At 46.8% G+C, this 25,280-nt stretch overlaps 1 protein-coding gene across 2 annotated transcripts in view; it reads right to left on the minus strand.

Annotated features, from left to right (window-relative positions):
* The window catches only part of DNAH2 (dynein axonemal heavy chain 2), a 3,497,426-nt gene that overhangs the window by 1,799,886 nt on the left and 1,672,260 nt on the right, over positions 1-25,280 (minus strand). For both annotated transcript variants that reach the window (XM_078670326.1, XM_078670327.1), the window contains 2 exons: positions 18,949-19,086; positions 12,659-12,817 (listed from right to left, as the gene is read on the minus strand). In XM_078670326.1, the coding sequence (XP_078526452.1) occupies positions 12,659-12,817; positions 18,949-19,086 (297 nt within the window). The remainder of the gene's footprint in view (positions 1-12,658; positions 12,818-18,948; positions 19,087-25,280) is intronic.

Raw genomic sequence — 25,280 nt, forward strand, 5'->3', positions numbered from 1 at the left:
GTGACGCCATTTTGTCAGGCGTGTGGTCGGGAGCAGTGTCCGAAGCGGGTGGTAGGGCTTGTGTTCTAATGTGCCCTATATTATTGACCGAGGTCCGGAAGGACGTTTCTTACCCGCACCTAGCATGCACCTCCTCCGTACGCCATCCACGTATCAGGCAGCCGCTGTGTTCTCCAGCCGGTCGGCGAGTCGGCAGTCCGCCATTTTGTCAGGCGCGCCGCGTCTCTCCTTGATCGCCGCTAATTATCTCCACTGCTGCGGGGGTATTCGGCCCTCTTCATACCTGCAGATGCCCCACCCCGGGACCGTTTTTTAGGCGATATGGTGGGGTCCGTGGCGGGGACAGATCACATCGTTGGTGATCGCCCGGCGGAGCTGTGAATCACACAGCCATTCCGCTGTGCGCCCCCTAGCGCCTTCGCAGAGGGGTTGTGTTTAGAATAAATAGATATATATTTGATATATACCTTGTGTGGTGTGCTTTCATTTGGTACTCAAGGGATTATAATTGGTAAAACAACTAGCTTAATTCGCTCTCTGAAGTCTTAGCCTGAAGACTGCTCGCCATTGCTACCCCTAGGATAGCTTTCTATAAGGTTGATTTTACAACCACCATCAATAAGGGTCAATTAGACTGGTGCAAGGTGCCCACTAGAACTAGTGGACCTCATATGCCATTCTAACTTCTCAAACAGATCTTTTGTAGTTCCTTCTGAGAACTGAACCACGTCTGTGAGATTTCCCAGATGCTGTGCCAATTGGAACTTCAAGTCCCACTGCAGAGCCTGCATACGCTATCTGGCGTGTCTTACCAAAAGGATGCAGGAGGCCATGATGCCCAACAGCCTCAGAGTCAGTATCACAGAAATCCAGCATAGAGGCTGAAATATCGGAATCAAAGCATGAATATACTGGACTCGATGTTCAGGAGGATAAGCCCGAAACCGCACTGTGTTCAGAACAGCTCAGATGAAAGGGAGCATCTATGAAGGAGTAGTCTGAACGCAGGAGATGACTGCCTGCAGCGAGGACGCCTTCAACAGCCAGTCGTCGAGGTAGGGGAAGACTGAGACCCCTAACCTGCGCAGATGAGCTGCCACCACTGCCATCGCTTTTGTGAGCACCAGAGGAGCACTGGTAGGCCGAAGGGGAGCACAGTAAACTGAAAGAGCTCGCTGCCTACCTTGAAACGCAGGGAATGTCTGTGGCCCGGCAGGATGGGAATGTGAAAATACGCATCCTGCAGGTCCAACGCTACCATCCAATCTTTTTGTTCTAGGGCAGACAAGACCTGAGCCAGAGTGAGTGTTTTGAATTTCTGCTTTTTGAGGAAGAGATTGACGGCCCGAAGATCTAAAATGGTACATAGCCCCTTGTTCTTCGTTGGAATCAGAAAGAATCGGGAATAACAGCCACTGCCTAATTCTGAAAACGGGACCCTTCCTACAGTCTCCTTGGCCAAGAGAGCCGTAACTTCCTCTTGGAGCAACTTTAAGTGATCCTCCATCAGCCGTTACTGATTTAGCAGAATAGGAGGAGGAAAAGAAAGAAAAGTCAGAGAATAGCCCTCCCGGACTATCTGCAAGACCCATTGTCCGATGTTATGAATCTACAGAGGGGGAGATGATGACGAATTCTCCCACCAATAGTCAATCAATCAATCAATCAGTCAATTTGTAAAGCGCGCTACTCACCCACTAGGGTCTCAAGGCGCTGGGGGGGGGGGGGAGGAGTCGCTACTGCTCGAACAGCCAGGTCTTGAGTTGTTTCCTGAAGGAGAGATGGTCCAGGGTCAGCCGTAGGTGGGTGAGGAGGGAGTTCCATGTCTTAGTGCAAGGTAGGAGAACGTATTTCCTCCGGCGGTGGATTTGCGAATTCGTGGTATGGAGGCGAGGGCGAGGCTGGCAGATCGGAGCTGGCGGGTGGGTGTGTAGAATGTGAGGCGGCTGTTGAGGTATTTCGGGCCCATGTCGTGGAGAGCCTTGTGTGCGTGGGTGAGGAGTCTGAACGTGATCCTCTTGCTGACGGGGAGCCAGTGCAGGTCTTTCAGTTGGGCAGAGATGTGGCTGAGGCGAGGGATGTCCAGGATGAGTTGTGCAGAAGCGTTCTGTATGCGCTGGAGTCTTTTCTGGAGTTTGGCAGTGGTTCCAGCGTAGAGGGTGTTCCCGTAGTCCAGGCGGCTGGTGACGAGGGCCTGGGTGACCGTCTTCCTGGTTTCGGTGGGGAACCACCGGAAAATCTTTCGGAGCATGCGCAGGGTGTTGAAGCAGGAAGACGAGACGGCGTTGACTTGCTTGATCAGCATGAGGGAGGAGTCCAGGATGAAGCCCAGTTGCGTGCATGATCCGTTGGCTTGGGTGCGGTGCCCAGGGCTGGGGGCCACCAGGAGTCGTCCCAGGCATAAGGGGGTGGTCCCAGTGTGAGAAGTTGGCCTGATATATGATGCTCACTAGTTCTAGTGACCACCATGTATCAGTCCAAACAACCCTTATGGTGATTGGTGTTAAGTCAACCTTATAGACCATCTATCCTAATGGTAGCATGGAAAAAGCAGTCTTAGGCTAAACTCTTTTGGCATGTGAAGCCAGCTGTTTAACCACACATAACCCCTTGAATACCAGATGAAAGGACACCACACAGGTTGTTATAAAAATAAACAGTATATTTATTAATAACAAACACCTCTGAACTCTTTATGAGATCAGAGGGCTAAGCACATGACAATCTCTTAGGAAAAATACGACAAGTTGCACAAAATTACAATGGTGCCCTAGGGGCACGGCAAACCATATACTAAGTAAATAGTATAAGGAAATCGATAGAAGGAATGGAGATGTCCAGAGGCTGTAGGATCGCTGGGACTACACTATCCTAATCTTAGGTAAGTACCAGGAGGCCCACGGGACGCGTGTGCAGAGTGTGAACTCACACGCGAGATGCGGAACAAAGTCAATGACAGTACAGTTTACGAAAAAGGTGAGTACGGACAGTCTTTACTATCTAGGACTAAAACGACTGGAAATCTGGACACTAGGAGAGTTAATCTACCCTTGAGCACCGAAATGCTCTTGTTACCTCACCCACGGGCTGCGGGTGCATAGGTGTCAAAGTGTGTCGGGTTTCCGCGTCGAAGTCTATGGAGCCTTGAAGAAAGATGCTGCAGGCGACCAGGAGGAAGATGTCCGGTGCGATCCACGGGTGGATCGAGGAAGAAGAGGACCTGAAAGCAGAGGGGACAGTGTTCAAAGTCACTAGCCAGTGACCGGTGTGGAACCAGGAGGGAACCAGATGCTGTCGTCGCGATCAGGTGAGGAGTGGACGCTTGTCTCTGCAGCCACATGGACCAGGAGGTGTCTTCGACGACCAGGATGGAGGCACGAGCTGTCCCACGCAGGCTCTCGCTGTCGGCGTTGTCGGATCCGGACTTGGAATCAACAGGTCTTGGCAAAGGCAACCCACGCGGTGAGTGGAAACGGCGTCTTGAGTGGACCAGGAGGGTCCAGGGTGCTCCTCTTTTGGAAGGGAGCAAGGGCCAGTCTGGAGCAACCAGACCAGCAGTGTAGATTTCATGGATCGTCGTCTAGGAGGTCACTAGCCAGCCGGCAAGTGACCAGACAACGCGTCGAGCAGCAATCAAGCAAAAGGGCCCCACGCAGATCTCGTGGATGCTGGTGGGGTGGTCTTTGGTGCAGGAGCTGCTCGGGGCTGGGGCTTCTCAATCCCCAAAGCACTTACTCGAGGATGCCTCAGAAGTCGTGCTGGAAGCGAAGTGCAGTCTCTTCAAGATGGCCGGTCCCACGTGTCTCGTCGCACCCACGGATCTCAGCTGTGCTGCAGATGTAGGTAGAGGTCGGAGAGGTCTGGGAGTCCGGGTCTCGTCGGGCTCTGAAGTCTGGATCCGGCAGGAAGGACGACAAAGTGGACCGCCAGGACGCTTGATGGTGCCTGCAGTTGCAGGGTGGACACTCCTTGCCCACAAGGGAGATTCTTCAGTCTTCTGTGGAGCAGAACGGCGAAGTCCAGAGTTTCTTATTTTAAAGTTGTCAGGATAAATCTAATTTGGAATGGGACCAGCTCCTACCTTTATTCTCCTAAAGGGGGCTGTACTAGTGACTAGGTCCCTCCCATGAGTGGGACCAGGAAGGGGGGTGGTTACACCCCCTATCCTTTGTCCGGTTTCACGCCAGAACTGGGGCTGGAGTGCCCCAGCAAATGGTTTGAACCGGTGTATGCACAGGGCACCTTGTGTGCCCCAGGCATGTCTCATTCCTTTCAGGCCTCCCTACCTCAATACACAAATTCCTGTCTGGGGTGGTGCTAGCACCTCCCAAGGCAGGAAACCCTTTGTCCAGGCCTCCCTCGCTGGAAGGACTCCCAGCAGCAGAAGGTCAGACTTGTGTCTGTGGTGGCAGCATCCATTTTGTGAGGCTGAGGCTCGAGTTAACTTTAACCGGGGTTCACAGTTACATACATGTTGTGTCCCTCTAAAAGGGTGGAATGCTACCCCCGTCGCCAGAACTGGCGAGGGGGTAGTCTTCCAATTCGTATGACACCTTACTCGACATGTTTTGATAATGCTATAACAAAGTTAGCAATAACCGCGAGGATTATAATGCACTTAAGAGTATATGGTATAGCGTTATCATGGAACAGCTATAAGGACTTGGTTCCGCAAGCTGCAGACAGGCTCAGCTCATGCTAGAGCACCATCTCACATAATTCCAAGCACTCTACCTTCAGGATTGATAAGGCCTGCCATAGGAGTGACTGATAGGAATATATGTGTCCATTTTGGGGTTAGATATAGGTATACTATATCTACAGCAAAGGGTGATTACACCACCTTGCCCCAGCTGTCTTACCAGCCAGTTGTGTCTGTTTAGATGGCCAGCCAGGGGTGGCATAATACATGCTTCAGCCCCTGGTAGGCGTTGGGTTCACCTTTGCCCTGGGTACCTAAGGTACACTGTACAGGGGCTGATAAGGGGTCCCAATACCAATTGGTAAATGCACCTAAAGTATATGGATGTCAATTTAGAGAGAGAACAGCTAGGCTGTGGGTCTGATTAGCAGGCCCACAGCCAGGGAAAGTCGTAAACCAGTGAAGCAAAAAGCAAAAATCTGGGGTGACCATAGGATTGCAGACCCCACTCTCCTACACCCAGGATGAGGACTTCCGTCTTGTCTGAGTTCAGTTTCAGACGGCTGAGCTTGATCCATTCCACGACGTCCTTCATTACTTCCTGGAGGCTGGCTCTGGCGGTGGCGGGGTCGTTGGTGAGGGAGAGGATCAGCTGGGTGTCGTCGGCGTAGGAGATGACGTTGAGGTTGTGTTGGCGTGCGATGGCTGCGAGAGGGCTCATGTAGACGTTGAAGAGGGTGGGGCTGAGTGAGGATTCCTGCGGAACGCCGCAGATGATTTCGGTGGCCGGGGATCGGAACGGGGGGAGGCGGACTCTCTGGGTTCTTCCGGCGAGGAACGAGATGATCCACTCCAGGGCCGCTCCTCGGATTCCAGTGTTGCTGAGGCGTATCAGGGTGCGGTGGCATACGGTGTCGAAGGCTGCTGAGAGGTCTAGGAGGATGAGGGCGGCAGTTTCCCCGTTGTCGAGCAGAGACCTGATGTCGTCAGTAGCTGCGATGAGGGCTGTCTCGGTGCTGTGGTTTGCTCAGAAGCTGGACTGCGAGGGGTCGAGGGATCCGCTGGACTCAAGGAAGGAGGAGAGTTGTCTGTTGACGGTCTTCTCGATGACTTTGGCCGGGAAGGGGAGGAGCGAGATTGGGCAGAAGTTCTTGAGGTCCGTGGGATCCGCTGTGGGCTTCTTCAGGAGGGCGCTCAGCTCTGCATGTTTCCAGCTCTCTGGGAAGGTGGCGGATGCGAAGGAGCTGTTGATGATGTTCCGGAGTTGGGGTGCGATGATGGAGTCGACTTTGTTGAAGATGTGGTGTGGGCAAGGGTCGCTTGGGGAGCCGGAGTGGATGGTGTTCATTAGGTGGGTGGTGTCTTCGGTGCTGACCGGGGTCCAGGTGCAGAGAGTGGTGGTGGGGGGCGTTGGCTCGGTGGTTGGGTGCGTGGTCTGTGCTCAGAAGCTGTTGTGTATATCTACGATCTTGCGATGGAAGAACAAGACGAGTGAGTCGCAGAGGTCTTGCGAGGGTGTGATGTCGTTGTTGCAGGCGCTGGGGTTGGAGAGCACTTTCACGATGCTGAAGAGTTCCTTGCTGTTGTGGGTGTTGTTGTCCAGTCGTTCTTTGAATGTTGTTCTTTTGGTGGTGCCGATCAGCTGGTGGTGTTTGCGGGTGGCGTTCTTGAGGGCTGTCATGTTTTCTGTTGTATGGTCGTGGCGCCAGGCTTTCTCGAGGGTGCGGCACGTTTTCTTGGAGTTTTTGAGGTCGTTGGTGAACCATGGGGCTTTCCTGCAGTCGGATCTGCTGGGAGGTTTTCTCAGTGGTGCGAGGTCGTCGGCGCAGTTGGTGAGCCACTGTGTGAGGTTGCGGGCTGCTTCGTTGGGGCGGTCGTGTTGGCGGGTGGGTTCTGGCTGAGAGCGGTGGTGAGCTGTTCGGTGGTGATCTTGCTCCAGGTCCTGCAGAATCAGCCTAGGAGTGCTTGGAGCTGTGGCTGCTGGGGACAGTATGGTTGATGACTTCTGGTATTTATTCCGAGCTTGGAATGCACCGCGTTCACGTCCTCGCACGGCTTGGGCAGTCTATGCTGGACGGTGGCTGGGATAGGGCTGATGCGGCTGGAAACACCTTCTGCTGCCACGCAAGGGGCGAAAGGAAGACTGATCACGGGGTGGAGGAGAGGCCCAAGGATCAGGCCATAGATCAAGAGTCCTTGAACCCGACCAGGGCCGAGTCTGACTCTTCCTCAAAAAGGTGGGTTCCATCAAAGGGCATGTCCATCAAATTGGCTTCGACATCGCCAGAGATGCTAGATGTTCGAAGCCAGGTGTGAGCCTCAAGGCCACTGAAATCGATATGCCCATCGAATCGGTTGTATCTAGGCCACACCGTATGGTGGATTTTATAGTGGAAGGGAATGCGCCTTGGGAAGTAGAAGCCTGCACCACAAAACTCTCTGGGGTAGGGTGTTGGCTGACAAACTTTAGGTCGCTCAGTGCTGGTCAAAGGGCGTGCAATGATCCTGTCCACAGGAGCTCCTGTGCTAGGTTTGGACCATGTTCCTAGACAGATGTCCGCAAGTGCCTTATTAAAGGGCAACAAGGGTTCAGAAGTGGAAGCCCCAGGTTGAAGCACCTCAGTTAAGAGATTAGTCCTGACATGCACCGAGGGCAGCTCCAATCCAAGGACCTCGGCTGCCCTCTTAACCACAGTGGCATAGGAGGCCCCCTCCTCTGTAGCCACTGTTGGCAGAGAGAGCATTCCAGTATTTGGAGAAATAGCCAGTCCAGTGGCCTCCTCAAGTTCCCTATACCAGTCCCTATACCAGTCCAAATTCTCTTCAGAGACTTCTTGGGTTTCAAGACCCCTCCCAATCCTCTCCTGGCCCTAGCACATCCAGACAACAAAGAACCTCTGGTTCTGTAAACATCAGAATTTGCGTCAATTGACGTTGTTCCGCTCCGTGTCGTCCGTGTTGAGGATGGGGCTTGCGCCACCGACAGGCATCGGTGACGTCACAGGCACCGACTTCAGTCCGACACCGGGGAAGGTCGCGGTGGCACGTCCGGCCTCGAACCAGATCCGGGTTTGGATCCCTGAGGCCCCACCGGCGTCGTGGCTGGAGCCGACCAGGTTGAACCCATTGGGGCCTATTCTGACCCCGCCGGGCCCAAAGGCTCACCAGCATGGTTGTTCCGCTCAAATAAGTGGGGCATGTCCTCTAAAAACTCTTATCTGAGTTGGAGTCGCTCCTGCTCCTAGAAAGGGTGTGGGGGGGGGGGGGGGGGGGGGGGAGGGTAGGCGCGAAGTCGAATCAGGCTCCGGCTCTTCGGATCCATGCCTAGAGCTTCAGTGCTCCTTACCTCTCTCGTCAAAGGATGACAGCCTAGGTGAAGATGAAGTCTGCTTGGACTACTACTTCTTCTTATGCCTCTGTCCCAAGGACCTTGAATGGGAGGAAGAGGACTTGGGCTCCGGGAGCGGTCCCTGCAACCTTCTCTTCTTTGATCGGGACCGTGACCTTCTTGGAGTCTCGCTGGACTGTGTTGACCGCCGGGCCGCAAGTAACTGTATTGCCCACTCCCTCAAGGTCTTTGGAGCCATCGCCCAACAGTCCGAACGCAACTTTGAATCGTGGTCGCGCTCGAGACACCAAAGACATATGCAGTGTGGATCGGTGACCAACATCACGTGAAAACAAGTCCCACACGGCTTGAAACCTGTCTTCCTCTAATACATCCCTCGCACATAAAGTCAGAATTTTTTTAAACTTTCGACAAGTCTAAAAAAAGCATGCCAAAAAACAGCAGAGGGGTAGCCCTTCCCAGATTGTCACTTAACTGGCACGGAAAGAAAAGAACTGATGTCCGCGTGCTTGGGTGGCGCCTACATAGACACAGTGACATCATACCCAACACCAACGACACCGTCATGCAGAGCCGAATGGAGCCACCCAAGGTCACGCGCAATGGGTATTGCTCAGCAAAAGCTTCCAGAAGCAGCCATACACCTGGGAAATTCAAAGGTAAAGACTATCCAACTAGAAGTCTATATCAGATATAAGCTTCTTTATATCTGAGGTCTCTGCACTTAAAACCTATAAGTCACCCCTATAGAAGGGTTTTCAGTCTGGAGGGCAGGATGCTTGGCCATAAGTGCGAGGGTGCCCCTGCATGAGCAGGACACCCCTACAAACCCCGGAGTCGATTCTCCAGGCTTTGTAAGTGCAGTCAGCCACTTTTAAACATATAGTGGACATCAGTCACTATGAGATGTCTAACAATATAGTGGCTGCACAGAACCTGGTAATGGTTGGTATCAAAATGCTGAAATCATACCCTAACACAGATTCCAATATTGTAAGTATGATCCCATGTACTGGGGGGCTCCTTTGGGGACCCCTCTGTTCTCCCGATAACAGCCTTTCAGGGTCTGCACCAAGCTAGTGCTGTTGTTGACCACAGACACAAGTTTGCTCTCCTGCTGCTGACCCAAGCTCGAGCAGTAGAAGGTAGAACAATAGGTTTCCTGTTCCCTGGGGTGGGGGTGCTTGCCAGCGACACCAGACTGCTCTAAAGGGCAGATTTGGTGCCCACCTTGCATACTCCAGTTTGAACCGTTCAGGGAACCTTTTGCTCCTGCTCTAGTGTGAAACTGGACAAAGGATATGGGAATATCCTCCCCTCTGTCCAGCCCTTCCTCTTGGAGGTTGTTCCAACCCTTTCCCTAGGGTACTTAAGGGCTTACCTGTAGGTAGGTCCTTAGATTTGTTGTTGGACAAGACTCAACCCTGAAACAATGTCGCTCTTCAATTTTTTTGGACACTTGGACTTAGTTGTACTTCAACTGGAACCGAGACTGGATCAAAGTAGACTCCTGCTGCTCCTGGTCTCACTGTTTTTCGAGTATTCTTTGTCGCCTGTGTCTGTGCTTCATTCAGGTTCTTTAACACACTGGAAGGTATCAACGAAACCCAAAGAAATCTCCCTTGTGAATGAGTCACTGCCCTGCATCTGCAGGCACCACAACGAAGCTGACCAGTCTGCTGCTCCTGTCGTCCTTCGGACTTCCCAAGGCTCAGCAACATAGGTGGTAGTTCTGTAACTCCCTCAAGGCCAGATCTGTCATCTCTGAAATTTTGAGGCCAGTATCCCTCTTCGGAACAGCTGGGACCAAACCCCTGTGCACCGAATCGACTTGCCATTGCCAAGGCTTGTTGGCTCAGCACTCCAGACATCTTCCAGATATCTTCTGGCTACACGAAGCTCCAGCCTGAAGCATCTCTTCCCTCCAAGAGCCTAATCCTCAACACCTCCTCTGCACCATGGGTCTTCATCTTTGGTGAGTTGCTCGAGGTCCTCTTGCAAATCCTGAGGGTCTTCTCCTGCTTCAGAGGACTCCCCTGATTGCTTGGGCTTGCTCCGACTCTCCTGCTGTTGGTGAGTCCCTTGGACCTTGTTGTCCTTTGACCTTGATCCTTTTTCGTCTGCCACGCCAGTTGAGTCTGTCAAGGCTTGTTGGTGCTCCTGTTGGACACTGGCCACCTGGTCACCGACATTCGACATGGGACAGCTCGTGCACAGCTCCTCGACTTCCTCAGCATCGTCTGGTACTCACAGCCGAGACAAGGTCACTGTTTACTCTTCAGAACCTCCTGACATTGGTTGGTATTGTTTCTGCATGCCTCCTGGTCACCTCTGAGTGGCATAGACTCTGTCCTCTCTGCTTGCAGGCTCATCACTTCCAGAATCCACCCTTAGATTCCACCGGACTCCTTCATAGTCTTCTCCAGAGGCATCTTCTTCTAAGTTATCTATTGTTGTTTATGAAAGGTTCCAACATCACTTCCAGGCACATACATCAATGGAAATTGCATTCGCAAATGGTGCGAATCGCAAAATTCGGCCGTTTGCGAATGCAATTTCCATTTTTGGGATGCATTATCATTTTTGGTATTTTCGCAATTTAAGAAATCGCAAAATAGCGATTTCTTAAATTGAGATTGCATTTAAGGAATCTCAAATTGAGATTCCTTAAATGCAATGCATCAAATTTGCGAATTCGCAATTAAGGGGTGCTAATTACCATGAAGTTGACCTTCATGGTAATTTGCGAAAACTTTGAAAAATGCACAAAAGTGCATTTTTCAAAGTTTCATTTTACACACACACATGGCCTTGGGGCATGTGTTTGTGCAAAATGTACTTATGGGCAGATTTCAGGGGTGCAACAGGGTGTCCTTTGGACACCCCTGCACCCTTGAAATTGCATTCTTAATTTGCAAATTTCTAATGGTGAATCGCAAATTAAAAATGTCATTCCCATTCATTCCTATGGGCCTCTAGGCCCATAGGAATGAATGGGGTGGTATTCCTTAATTGCGATTCTCAATTAGAGAATCGCAATTAAGGAATTTTAGGGAATCGCTATTTTTTTAGCAATTGTTTGATGCATTGCATTTTGCAATTCCTTAGTTGCGATTTCTTATTTTTCGCAATTAAGGAATCGCAAAATGCAATATTGATGCATGAGGCTGTTCATCCCTATGCACCTGGCTTCCCTGGTGTAGGTAACCTGGTTCCCGGCGTATCCAGGGGTAGGGTGGCTCTCCAAACTTCTGTCTTCCAAGGGTTTCTACGGGGTCCTCTGGTAAGGGTCCTTCTTTAAAAATGCAACTACGACTTCAATTGGGCACACAGCTGTGTTTCCACATGGCACACAGTCTCTGTGGAGTTCCTGGGTACTTACCTTGGGTGGTTCCTTGGGTCCCCAGCTCCTCTCAGTCTTCTGACCCATGTACTGTTCTCCTTTGCAGTTTGCATTCCACTTTCTTAGTGTATGGTTTGGTCTTCCCCTGGAGACTGTTGTATTTGTTCTACTTACCTAGTTGCTTTTGAAGTATTTTTGTGTATTGTTTTGATATTTCCAGGTAGGAGATATACGGTATGCAACGTTTACGACGCAACCATTACAACGCCGTTCCATTACGACGCGGTCATAACAACGAAAGTTGTTACAACAAATTGCGCTGGGGGCGCTCAAGGATAGTAAATCATTTAATTTACTATCCCAACACCTTCCCTACTATCCACGGGGACTGGTGTTGGAATAGTAAATTAAATTTTTTTAATTTGCACCCCCCCCAACGCAAGTCGTTGTAACGACTTGCGTTGTTACAACCGCGTTGTAATGGAACGGGTTGTAAAAGTGTGCGTCGTAATGACGCACATCCGAGATATACTAATGTGGTAGTGATATTGTGCTGTAATAAATAGACTCATTTTGGCTAAACATTGTGTGGTTTCTTTTCATATAATCTACACTACTGATTAAACTGGTAAAACAAGCTGCTTAACACTCCTTCAAAATAAGCCTGAAGGCTGCTCTCTACAGCTACTAGTTTGAGGCTTTCTATGGTTATAAAGACCACTAAAATCACCATAAGGGTTGCCTAAATTAGTGCAGGATACACTACTTGAATAAGTGTGCACCATATACTAAGCCAGCCTCCTACACATCTGCTATTATGTTAGTAACCAGAATTTATGTATGGCCTAGGATGGACAACACAACGAGAAAGTCACTCGTGCATTCTAAGCACTAGTGAGGAATTTCCTAAAGAGCAATCAGCACATCAATGAATACTCCTTCCAGGTTAGAGTTTAACAGAACATTTACATCTTTGTGTAAATCACATGACTGTATTCTCTTAATAAAAATCAAGACTTTGCTGAACATTTGGATGGCCCGTTTGATCTAGCGATGTCAATCTGAAGTGTCTTTACAGGCAGACTCTGGCTTCCAAAGGCTACATTTTCTTTGGCCTTCCCACACACTGGGGAAGAATGTCAATGATCACAGGCTGACGAGGATGGTAGAGACTGGCACATTCAACAAAGGCTGGACAAATCCCATTGCCAGGCATACAGTTAAAGCCACAGTTCCATTTGTACCCTGCTCAAGATAACCTACTCTGCTGCATGTTCTGTGTTTGATTCTCAAGCCTGGTATATCTTGTTTACAGTACACTTACCCCATTGTCAAGCGTTGCAAGTGCATCATACAGTTTGCAGAGGGAGATGACTCCACTGGTATCGGGGATAGGGACCAACTCTACACAGTTATGCTTCTTAAAGCCCAAGATTTTCTCAATGAACTTGTCGAAGAGGTGCTGCAGTGTTTCCACTTCTCCCTGTCGACAGAAAGAGAGGGTCAATCAAGGAAAACATCAGTATCTCTGTGATGAACCCAACAGTTCTGTCTAAAGTGCTTGTCCATTGCTCAATAAGGGAGGTACTCTCGCCTCGTAATGATGTTATATTACAACTTACATCATAAATGGTAAACAGGCCAGACAAATGTCCTTATGTTAAACTGAGAACTTTTGATGTTGGGACTTTAAATTAAAACTCGGACCGTAGATTGGGGGAAGTCATTTTTTTTACAATGAAACAAGGCTGAAATTAGACAGTAGGAAGCTGAGCAAGGTATTTGGAATGACTACTATTAGGCTGCATACAGCAGGCCCTTTAACCCCCTAGCATGTGCGTGAAGTAAGCAAGGTGGAAATGAGGCTCCAAATACTTTACAAACTCCATTCCAACTTGGGGTCATGTAAACCTAATTCACCATCCCAATCAGCATAGTCATGTAATATTAGGAGAATGATACTCTTAGTAAGGGCCCCCTGCATCACTCTGTATGCTGCAAGCCCACTCCTCTAATTTACCAGACTAGCACTCGGGCTGCCCTGCACAGAAGTATGCAAACAACTAGGAGGTTTTTAAGAGTGTTCCAGAATTACAAGGCGCACAGCCAGAGTATCCGTAAAGTTTAAAGGTTGAAATGAAGGTTATTCAATGGTTAGTACAGGCAATAGGGCGAACGGTAGAACCTCACAACCGCTCAAAGATGGACCAAGCTTGGTACATACAAGAACAAAAGAAAACCACAATGCCCCTGCACTTGTACAGAATATTATTGAGGTGTCTGGATACTACAATGTCACTTTTGCTCAGTTTGAAGAACAGATAGAACAACATCCAATTCATACAAAACGCTCAATAGTGGGTGACCATCGTGAGACAAAATAGAGAAAGAGGTTTAGAATGTAGTCCGTTGCTGGTGTGAAAAAAGTTCGGTTTATTGTTCCTTTAGGTAGGCCAACACGTGTTTCATCGCAGGGAAACAGACTGCGAATCTTCAGGGCTGGATTAAAACATAGAGAGTACATTTGCGATCATATTTACATTGCAGTTGTACAAAGAGGTGACTGGGTAGTGTCACCATTAGTGAAAAAGAAGACATGCCAACATGTGACTGTAGGTGACTCAGTGTTAGAGTGTATGGAGACATTTTTTTGTGGGGTGACAAAGTGCCAATCTGTGATTTCTGCTCTTATTATTCATAGTGGTGCGTTGTAGACAGTTGACAAAAAGTGGCCGTGGAAAAATATATGGTGCTATACGTGAAAAGGTTGTGTGCAATAGTGAGGTGTCTAGCAAGATAGTACGAAATCCCGCGTGACTGTAATAGTGAGTATACGTACATATCTGAGAACTCCTAAGATATTTATTTCCTGACAGAAGTAATTGGTATATATTTCTCATCCTCTAATCAGGGTTTATTTCGTTTGTATTGTAAATCACAACTATTCAATACTGCATAGCTGAATATTTCTTGATTTTTATGTTTATGCGTTCTGGAGATCCAGCTATATATTTGATGCTTAGCTTATACTTTTGCGAAAAGGTTGTGCGATGATTGTACAAACTGTCTACCATACAGACATTCACTCGTCTGAATCTGAGTAAGTCAAAGATTGAAAAAACGACAGATCGTAAAATACTTAGTTCAAGAAAGTCTGTATAAGAGATCATTAGTTCCAGTATTCGTCTGGAATTAAGTGCAAAAACGGACCGTGCAACGCATGCTCAGTGGATATATTCATGAACTAAATAGGGGACAAGGAAACACTCACCCTATTTATTGAGGTGTGGAGGCCACCTCGGCTAGATTAGTTCAAAGGGATCTTGTAAGGCGGAGTTTCACTGTGTGTGTGAACACACTCCGTAAGACCTGATGAGTCTGTAGATGATGAGATCGGGAGTTTTATTTTACAAACACGTGACCCGGTGGATTATTTAGTAACATGGACCATTAAAGCAGTGAAAAACCAGGTGGGTTGAAAAACCGAGTGAGATACTGAAAAAGAACGAAAGACCTACCTCATTAGTATAGCACCCAAATTTAAACCGAGAGGAGAGGATTAACAGGTGACTCCCATCGTGTGACGATGTCCATAAACAAAGAAAAGGCGGGTACACCTATATTTGTCCGTCACGAAAAATAAATAAAGCAAAAGCGGTTTGTTTAGCCTTTCAGCTCCTGTCTGTTAAATGGACAAGGCAATTACGATTCTAAAGGAGGAAGGGAGCGCCAAGCACCGGTCGCTTACCTTTTCCCAGTAGTTCTCCCTCTTGAGTTTCCCGGCGCCGTTTTCCGAGGACGGTCACGTGACAGGAAACCCAGCCTGAAGATATACCGGCTGGAGGTTTCCTGTCCTGACAACAACTAGACCGTCTAACCTAAGTAGTTCCAATATGCATGGGGGGCTATGGAGAAGAAATACTACGAGTCCACATAAGTTGCAGTGGGCCTAAGTGGACTTGTTTAAGGTCTTTCTTTTAATCTAGGAGCAATTTTATTTGAATATTCGTAAGTCTTGTGCAGTTAAATCTTTGTTGAACGAGATTTGCGAGTTTTTTAATTTTTTGGCGGTTCTATGGTACTAGTTTTACGTGGATAATTAGTTATGTAGCGAGCATGCGTGCAATGACGCTCATAGATAGTGAAACGATTATATATACAACAAATTCTTTCGTTGTTTGTTAATGTTTTGTTGTATATGTGAGGCTTATAGATTACTATTTAAAGGAAGGAGGAATCTTTTTGTGAATGTTCCTCACATACAGTAAAGTATTGTAATTGCTCAGGAGGTGTACTGATTACGTTACGAACACACATGCAAGGTTTTATTTGTGTATGTCCAACCTAGTTAGATTATCTAATCCGCAAAATAAATATGTTATATAAGAACATGTAGAAAAATCCTATACTGCGATTACATAAAGTACTTGTTATTGCTATTATTTGCTTATTTGATATACATAGTTCTAGTTATCCAAGAAGTGCAAGAGAAACAAAAATTGTTTTATATATATAACTTTCCAAACATAACGTCCCCACAGAAAATTATACAAAGCATTTTTTTTGGGGGGGGGGTCGTTATGCCATCACATTCTTAGCAGTACGTCATTATCTACAAGTTCAAAATTAGAAAAAGACGAAATTGTGTCTCTTTGATGAGTACTTTGAAATGATTCGCTTAATGAAAACAAGTTAAGGACCGATGTGCAACATGTTTCAAAAAAATAATAAAATAAAGTAAAAAACACACAAAATATATTGCTACTATTTCTTTTTTTCATTTTTAGTTGTATGACTTTTCGGAATACAAAAAACTGGGTTTTGGATCCATTGGGTTTGCTAGTTTCCTAGGAAAAATTGCATCTCTGGGTCATAGTTCAAACCGTGTTCGATACTTTGCAGACGCATTATCCATGTGGCTTCTTTGCGTCTGAGTGTCAGTTCTCTGTTACCACCTCTTATGTGTACAGGTACGGTTTCGATTCCATAGAAAGAAACCGAAAAATCTTCTGTGTTGGCCTGACACGTAGCCACATGAAGAGCCACCGGATATCTGGGATCCTGTTTTTGGATGGCTCTCATGTGTTCAGCTATTCTCTCTTTTAGTGCTCTGATGGTGCTTCATACGTAGAGTTTGCCACATCGGCATTCAATGATATATACAACATATTTAGTGACACAATTGATATTGACTCTTATGTCATAAGTCTCTTTGTCTGGTCCATAAAAGTGTTTCGTTTTGTGTTTGGCCCATTTGCACATGGTGCAAAAGCCGCATTTGAAGAACCCATTGCTACGTTGGGTTAACCAGGTTGCTGTCATGTCACTTCGTGGGACGGTTGGACTCAGTCTGTTTCTCAATGTTCTCCCTTTTCGAAAGGTAATCTGAGGGGTTGTAGGTATTACAGCTTTCAAGGTTGAATCATTTTTAAGCAGACCCCAATGTTTCGTCATGCTATGTCTGAGTGAGTGATGCATTGCGTTGAATTCAGTAATCAATCTCACTGTAGACTCTTTCGCTACTGGTCGAGTTTTGGGTATCAGTGTATCAGGTCTTTTGATTTTTTGGAGTTTCCTCTTGGCCTGAGTGAGGACGCCTTTAGGGTATCCTCTTTTCTCAAATCTGGTTTCCATATCTTGTATGGTAGTTTCAAGATTCTTGTTATCACTGCAGTTCCTCTTGGCGCGGAGGAATTCACCAAAGGGAATTGATTTGATTTGGTGATAAGGATGAAAACTGTCGGCTCTTAGGATAGCATTGCAAGAGGTCGGTTTCCTATATAGTTTACTTTGGAGTTTGTTTTTCTCTACGTAGAACTCCAGGTCTAGGAACTCTATGTTAGTTCTGCTTGATTTCATAGTAAACTTGATTTCCCAATCGTTGTGATTGAGATGTGTGAAAAAGTCATTCAGAAGTTCCTCTGTTCCTGTCCATAGTAGAATACAGTCGTCTATGTAGCGACCCCAAAACAAGATTGAATCAGTGTATATAGTGCCTTTCGGGCCCCAAATGTGGTCATCTTCGAAGGCACCCAAAAATAAGTTAGCGAAAGATGGGGAAAATTTCGAGCCCATAGCCACTCCGCGTTTTTGTTGGTACCATTTTTTGTGAAAAATGAAAAAATTATTGTTCAGGATGAGATTCATCATGGAAATCAGCATTTGTGTGTGTGCCCAAAGAGACGCCGGTCGTTTGGACAAAGTTTGGGTGATTGCTTTCATACCTAAAGTTGGATTAATGCTGGTATAAAGTGCGATGACGTCCATGGTGACTAGAATGCTGTTGGGTTGCCATTCAAGGTCTCCCAAAACACTTAGTATGTGCTTAGAATCTTGTATAAAAGAGGGCAAGTTCCTCACCAGTGGGTTTAAAAACATGTCCACATACTCAGCAATTCTCTCGGTAGGACCTCCAATACCCGAGACGATCGGCCTTCCCGGGGGAAAGGGTAGATCTTTATGGATTTTGGGTAGAGTGTACAGCCACGGGTATGTGGGTTTGAGTACCTTGAGATATAAGTATTCGTCGTCATTCAAGAGACCCTTCTCTTTCCATGTTCGTAGGTGGTCATTAACGGTGATTGTCAGAGTGCCCATGGGGTTGTTGGCGATGGGTTCGTAGCAGGACTGGTCTGCTAGCTGATTTAGTATTTCATTGTTATAGTCGTCTGTGTTCATAACTACAATATTGCCTCCCTTGTCTGCTTCACGAATGACGATGGTGGGAGTTTTAGTAAGTGTGGTAAGTGCAAGACGCTCCCCTTTGGTCAGATTGTCTTTATAAATGAAAGTATCATTGTGTTTTTTTGTATTAATTTTGTTCAGATCTTCTAGAACATGTCTATGAAAGGTGTCGATGCTATTGCCACCCGGTAAGGTAGGTGTCCAGGTGGATTTGTTTTTCAAGCCGCTAACCATATCCAGGTTAGTCTCTATGTTCATTTCCTCAAGAAGTTGTCCCATTTCCATAGGACTATCTTCCCGTTCGGTAATTGATAACAGTAGATGAATTGCTTGAACATCTTTTATTGAAAGCTCATCATTTGCCACAATATTTGAGATATTTTGTACATTTTTGTCGCTAGTTGTTTTACCTAAAAAATGTTTTTTAAGTTTCAGGCTGCGAATAAATTTAAAAAGGTCTATTTTGATTTGACAGATATCGCCTGTCGAGTATGGGTTAAAGTTAAGGCCTTTAGAGAGAAGATTGGTCATGTCAGTGGTTAGGGGAAAAGAGGAAAGGTTAATTACTTGTACCTCCTTATCTTCATTTCCTACTTCCTTGTCGTTCCTCTATTTTGTCTCACGATGGTCACCCACTATTGAGCGTTTTGTATGAATTGGATGTTGTTCTATCTGTTCTTCAAACTGAGCAAAAGTGACATTGTAGTATCCAGACACCTCAATAATATTCTGTACAAGTGCAGGGGCATTGTGGTTTTCTTTTGCCCTGCACAGAAGGTTCCAACTTTTGCAACCTACTTTTAAACCACAGTACATAGACAACCCTAAAGACTTCAGCTCTGGACCATGAATGAGAAATTGTAGGGCCTTATGCCCGTTTCATGTTTTCAAGACAAAATGATGAGCAAAAGACATTTTAGGTGAGCATACCGCAGGCCGTCGTTCCAGCCAAGACTGGACGTACGGCTTCCAGCCCAGATTTGTATAATCATTGTAGACCATCCCACAACGGGACACGGTGGCAGGAGAAGCAACGGCCAAGTCAGTGACTTCAAACAGCAGAGAAACCTAAAGTAAAGGAACAGATGTGGCAAACACATTGTTAGTAGTGAGAACGTTCATGGTGCTGCTATATGACTAATGTAAAATAAAGCAATGAGCATGAGTCGTTACAAACAATAGTCCACAGTGAAAATAAATTACTTACCTGTCTCAATTTCTTCTGAAGTATCTTCCTCCAAACCGTTTCTGTGATTCAGACAGGAGTCTTGAAACTATACTGAATAAAAGAGGGCATGAGTGATACCTAGAATAAGATTTCTCCTAAGGATCGCAGTATTCTGGTAAAAAGATTCATAGGAAATCACATGTCGCTAGGTTTCCTCCTTATTTGGGGGCACTAAACAACTGAAACTAAAGATCTATAGCACAATTAAACTCCTGTAGTTCTAGAAAAAGCAAGTCGTTTTTTATTGCAATCCTTGAAAACCTCAGATCGCAAAGATGCTATAAATGACTGTCCCTTTAAACTCTTGTTAGTGGGTAAGTAGAAACACTGGCTCAGGTTCTCTGCTCTGTGAGTAGGGACTCCAGCATTGACTGAGACCAGTTCTAGTGAAGGGAAGGCTCTGGCCAGCTACATGTGTAGGATTGCCATTATGAACAGAATACTCAATAGTATCATATAGGACTCTAGAAAGTTCACAAAGAACACAAAGCCCAAGTCCAAACTCAGCAAAAAGGGAAATAAGTTTGACTTTGTTGAGCAGTGTACCAGAGCCACTGTGCCCAGAACGGGAGACAGGCGTGTTCCAACATTGCAACGGCTACCTGGTAAGTGAATGTGTAGAAGGAGAGCTAGATTTGTGCCAACAGTTCAAGGCAGCCTTGAAATAAAGTGACATTTTGGATCATGATAAGCCTTCAGTTTCTGGGCAGTGAATATCCTATCCCCTGAATGTTGGCAAGTGGATCTGACTGAAAGAAGATGTTAGGTAAATGGGGAAAGTGGCTATACAACATTTGACCCATTCTGGGGTTTTACCAATATGTGCTGCAATTGGTCAGAGAGGATGAACTCCATGCAAAGATAATGGCCCTTAGATAAGCTGCACAGCATCGCTTTCTCAACGACTGAAGATATGCTCACAATTGGACCCAGTTTAGCAGCATCTGTACCTACTGGTGGACTCACCTTATAGATGAAAACAAATAAACTTTAGTGCATCGGTCTTCCTAGACAACTTTGATTTAATTTAAGTTGTATGAAGATCAGATGCTTTGCAGTAACGTGATTTTGACAAAACGAGTTTTCAGAGGCCTGGTCCCATTCCTCACACACAAAGTGTAGGGGTGCATCTTATGTCTGTTCACCAAGCAAGATACAATACCAAATGTGAGGTAAGCTGCTGAAAGTTACTTGTGGTACTAAAGCGACTTGTTGTTTTATCTTATATCCAGATTGTTGCAGTATAGTGTGCTGAGTCAAAGAAAAACCAGAGAAGAAAAGAGCAAAATGTCCAGGGGAGAAAAGAGCAACATATGCAAAGAGGAGATGGGGTCCTCATGGTATAGAATTAGGATTTACAAGATGAGAACAATCAGGAGCACAGGCATTTGCGGATAAACAGAATTGTTGAAAGTATAAATGTGTCTGGTACTAGCGGGTGTGGGTGAGGGCATGCGCTCACAATTTGCTGATACTGTATATAAAAAGTGTCGCACAGCTTCGAGGGACACATCAAAATATAAATGCTGTTGTCTATGGTTTACTTATCGTAGTGTAGAACAAGTTATTTACCTTTGGTAACGCTTCTTCTGGCAGACTCTATCTAACCGCAGATTTCTCACCTCAGAATATTTCACAGGGATCAGACTGGACTCATATTGAACAGTACCTCTGCATGCGGGTAGGTGGTGTTATGCTGCTCCTTGTTGGCATTGTCCGTATCTGAAGTGATAATAAGGTGCCACCCCGGCGCGCTGACTTCAGTTTCTTTCGTAAATATTTCCACACCAAATACCCGGAGCCACTGCTGAATAATATGTGACCAGTGTGCAGATATATAACAGAATTTAGAGGTGAAGGGCCAATATCGTAGAGGAGAGAGGATGGGAGGATACGGTTAGACTGAGTCTCTACCAGAAAAAGAGTTACCAAAGATAAGTAAGCTGTTCTTCAGATAGAAAGTTCTAACTGCAGATTCTTCAGCTTAGAAAAAATACCCAAGAAGCACCTTCTGAGAGCTGGGTCTGCAAGCAGGCTCACAACTAAATAGTCTGGGAGGATGGAACAGGCAAAATGCCCCTCTCGATATGCCTGAATAACTAAGCAGTTGTGCTTTCAGAATGTGTGGAGTGATTCCCACGTGGCAGATTGGCAATTGTTCAGGACTGGTACCCTGTGTGCTAAAGCAGCAGTAGCAGCCTTGGCCCTGGTGGAAGTGGCCTGAAGCCCTCAGGAGGCTGCTTTTATGTAGTGTGTAGAAGAGTTTGATGCAGAGCACAATCCATCAAGAGATCGTCCATTTCTACACTGCCTTGCCTTTTTTCGCTCCAGCGAACCCAATGGAAAGTTAATCATCCGCCAAGTATGTATGTATGTATGTATGTATGTATGTATGTATAGATATTCTTATATAGCGCTTGCTGTCACCCAAACGGGCATCCTGGCGCTTATGTGGTATTTGACATGATCAATGTATATGAAAAGAACTCTTTTGGGGTCCAACAAACAAGAGTTGTTGGACTGTTACCTAGAAGGATGAGGTGGAGAAGAAATGTTGGTAGTGTGATACTTTGGACGATGTGGAAGGGAGTCACAATCGGTAGAAAAGAAGCAAGAGTCAGAAGGGCCAGTTTATTCAGGTAGATGCTGTTGCGCCGCTGGCCATGGTTCAGTCCACAACGCTAGCCGCTTCAGTGAGTGTGGCTCACTGGTTAGAGGAGGCAGACCCGGAAGCAGAGAACGGCCCGGGACCAGGGTTCAATTCCCGACGCGGCAGGGTCGTGGACCAGGGTCAGCGGACTCGATAATTCTCGCCTCGGTGCCTACTCTAACCAGGGATCACACTCGGTAACTCTGGGCATTAGCTTGCCTCATCTCTACAACGGCCCCCCACATTCGCCGGGGATGCCTGGTTTCACCTTGGAAATACCCAGTAGGGACCATCTCACAGGGATAGCCAGGATGGGTTCCCCAGCGGTCTACAACGCCACGACGCCTCGGGGCAGCAGTGCGCTTTACAAGACACATACATTACATCCCTGCAGGCCGCGGTGCCACCTGCAAAGCCTTCCTCTTCCCACTGCACCATGCTGTCACTGTTTCAGGTACGCTTATCTTGAGTCTGGCACGCCGCAGGTCCATGCGGCAGCCTGTTGTTTCACATTTGGCACAGTATGAATGCCGCAGCTCCAGTTTTGGAATTGCGGCTTCCAGTATTATTCTATAGGGCATGTTTTCACATACCTGTTGCCTCGCACGCTGGTTCCTGGGTTCCGTTTCATCTCTTGGTGACATCTTGCTACCTTCTTCTTTCCATGATTCCGCAGTCCTGTTTCCCAGAGGGCCTTGGGAAGGTTTTTGTTTTACCATTACAAGAAGGCAACCTTTCCTATTCTTTGCATGTTCTTTTCCCTATCCAAGATGGAAACTGCTTATTTTTTGTTATGTAAATTCCTGTCTATGGGTATTTAAGAGGCTGAATCCTCTATTTCCTTGCGTTGCAACACTCCTTGCTCATGTAGGTGTATTTTGCTCCTGCTAGGTGTACTATTGTCCTGCTGGAGCTCTTTTTCCCGTTGGCACCAAGAAATCCTCTAAGGAATTTTTTAGAATGGTGTTGTCCCTCTCCTCACCACACACTTCAGAGATTGTATCAACTCAATCTCTGTGCGATGAGATCTCCATGCACTTTGTGCACAAAGTACAGAGTACCTTCAACAAAGTAGGCAGTCTCAGAACCAGGGGAGAAATGATCTCCTCCCGACAATGAGCTTGTATCAGTCCGACTTGTTGGGGAATTGAGTTTTGAAAAGTTTGTCGACTTGGACAAGGCACAAATAATGGATCTAATGGTAAACACTAAATCAGGATCACCGACCAACCCCTGCCCAGTGGCTGTGGTATAACTGGCACAAAAGGTTGCAGAGGATAACCTCTTAAAAGTTTTTAATTCTATCTTTAAGCTAGGAATATGCCCAAAGATGTGGAAACAGCCTCAATTCGGCCTATTATAAAACATTTTAAAAACTTAGACCCAGAGGATGTTAATAATTATCCGCCCCATATTACAACTACTTTTCCCCGCTAAACTCATAGAGAAAGCCATGAATACACAGCTTGTGGAATATATGGATGCACATACCTGGCTAAATGACTCACAACACGGCTTTAGAGCTGGACACAGCACCGAGTCGGCCCTAATCAAATCGGTTGAGGAAATTAGGGAAGGACTGGACAACGGTGGGAAGGTCTCCCTCATTCTTTTAGATTTGTCGGCGGAACTTCGACACTGTCCAGCACACCATTTTGGTGGAGAGGTTAGTAGCTATAGGAGTGCAGGGATCAGCCCTCCATTTGCTTGAATCTTTTCTGGAAGAGAGGACACAATTTTTAGCCATGGATATGGTATTCTCCTCCTGTCTCTAGCACTGGCGCAGAATGATGCTGCTGAGCAACACTCACTTACCTTCGTGCCATAGTGCAAGGGTGTGTGCGTTGAGTCTAGTATAGGTTTTGTATAAAATACTATGAGAAGGCAAGTTTGAAAACCTTTCTTATCTTGTGCATTGTACAGTGCAGCACACATGCAAAATCTGTAAAGAAAGGAGAGATGAAAACATTTCTCCTTTTAACGCCTGCTTTCTAACAGCGTTATTTTATAGTGCAAACCCCTGTCGACTAATGTTGGTAGATAGAGGTTTGCGTCAACAAAGTTTGGGTGGTCCGATTGAAAAGTCCATGTACCACACATGTAAAGCCGGCCCCCTTGACGTTAAGTAATGCAAAACAGCGCATAGCGCCGTTTTGCTTTACTTTTCATCACAAACCAACGCAAATTGCTATTTGTGTTGGTTTGTAAATCTTCCAAAAAGGTTTTGTTTCGAGTTTGCGTTAAACCGAAGCAAAACCTGTGTAAATCTTGTCACGTGTGTACTAAACACTCACTGCCATCTCTCCAAACACACATTTTACATGTAAGATTACCAAGTCGCCTAAGAAAAGAATTCGATTCCGCTGTGCAATTTATAACCGCAAGAGGGCAGCATACACCAAAGCATGCCCTGCAAATTTGACTGAACCGCAACTTTGAATACTTTGACGACACCCTTGCGTCAAACCTCAACTTTCACTGGCAACATCACTTCCTCCCGTCAAGCTGGGGAATTCGTTACTTTTTTTTCTCAGAAAGAAGCTGATCGTGGATCAGGCCTTAAAATTTAACAGTTAATTTCTCAGGCGATCCGGATTAGATCTGTAGGCTAGACGTGGAGAGTTTCAAGATTTTAAGATGATACCTCGACAACGAAGATAACTCGCACAGGAGAGATAGCGGATGGCAGAAATGTGGCTTCCGAGATCATCATGTGATCAGGTTGCAGTCATGGCGGCCTAGGCCATGTCGTCAAGAACAACAAACAGGTGCCTGGCGTAGTGAAGAACCTCATAAAATGGTTCTTGGTTCTCTCTGCAGCTTGTCCTCCAGCTCCCAATTATCGTGGTGCGCCGTGCTGTTTTGCTCTTTCTTTCTTCCAGTGCCCCTTTTCCTGATTTGTTGTCAGGAATAAGTATCAATCCGCTGGTTTTAAAGGGGAGGGGGGGGGGGGGGGGGGGAAGAGGGATTGCGTTTGTCTACCATGGCCACAGTAAACTCAGGACTGTAGATTAGGAAGGCTGCACACTTACGAATCTGGTACTTTGAGCACCCTGTCCTGTCTAATTAGGGGAGTTGGCATTGTCTTGAACTCCTAATTTTCTTCTGTCTCATCAGCCAGCTCACTGCTGTACCGCTTAGATTATCAGAAGGGTTCCGCAGCAACCACAGCACCGAGACTGCCCTCATCGCCGCCATCGACGATGACAGGACCCTGCTGGACAACAGCGAGACCGCAGCACTCACCCTCCTAGACCTCTCTGCCGCCTTTGACACCGTCTGCCACCGCACACTAATGCACGCCTCCACGCCGCAGGGATCCGAGACAAGGCTCTGGATTGGACCACCTCCTTCCTCTCCGGCAGAACCCAGAGCGTCCGCCTT

Source organism: Lissotriton helveticus, chromosome 12 (assembly GCF_964261635.1).
Source record: "Lissotriton helveticus chromosome 12, aLisHel1.1, whole genome shotgun sequence".
NCBI classification, from domain to species: Eukaryota; Metazoa; Chordata; class Amphibia; order Caudata; family Salamandridae; genus Lissotriton; species Lissotriton helveticus.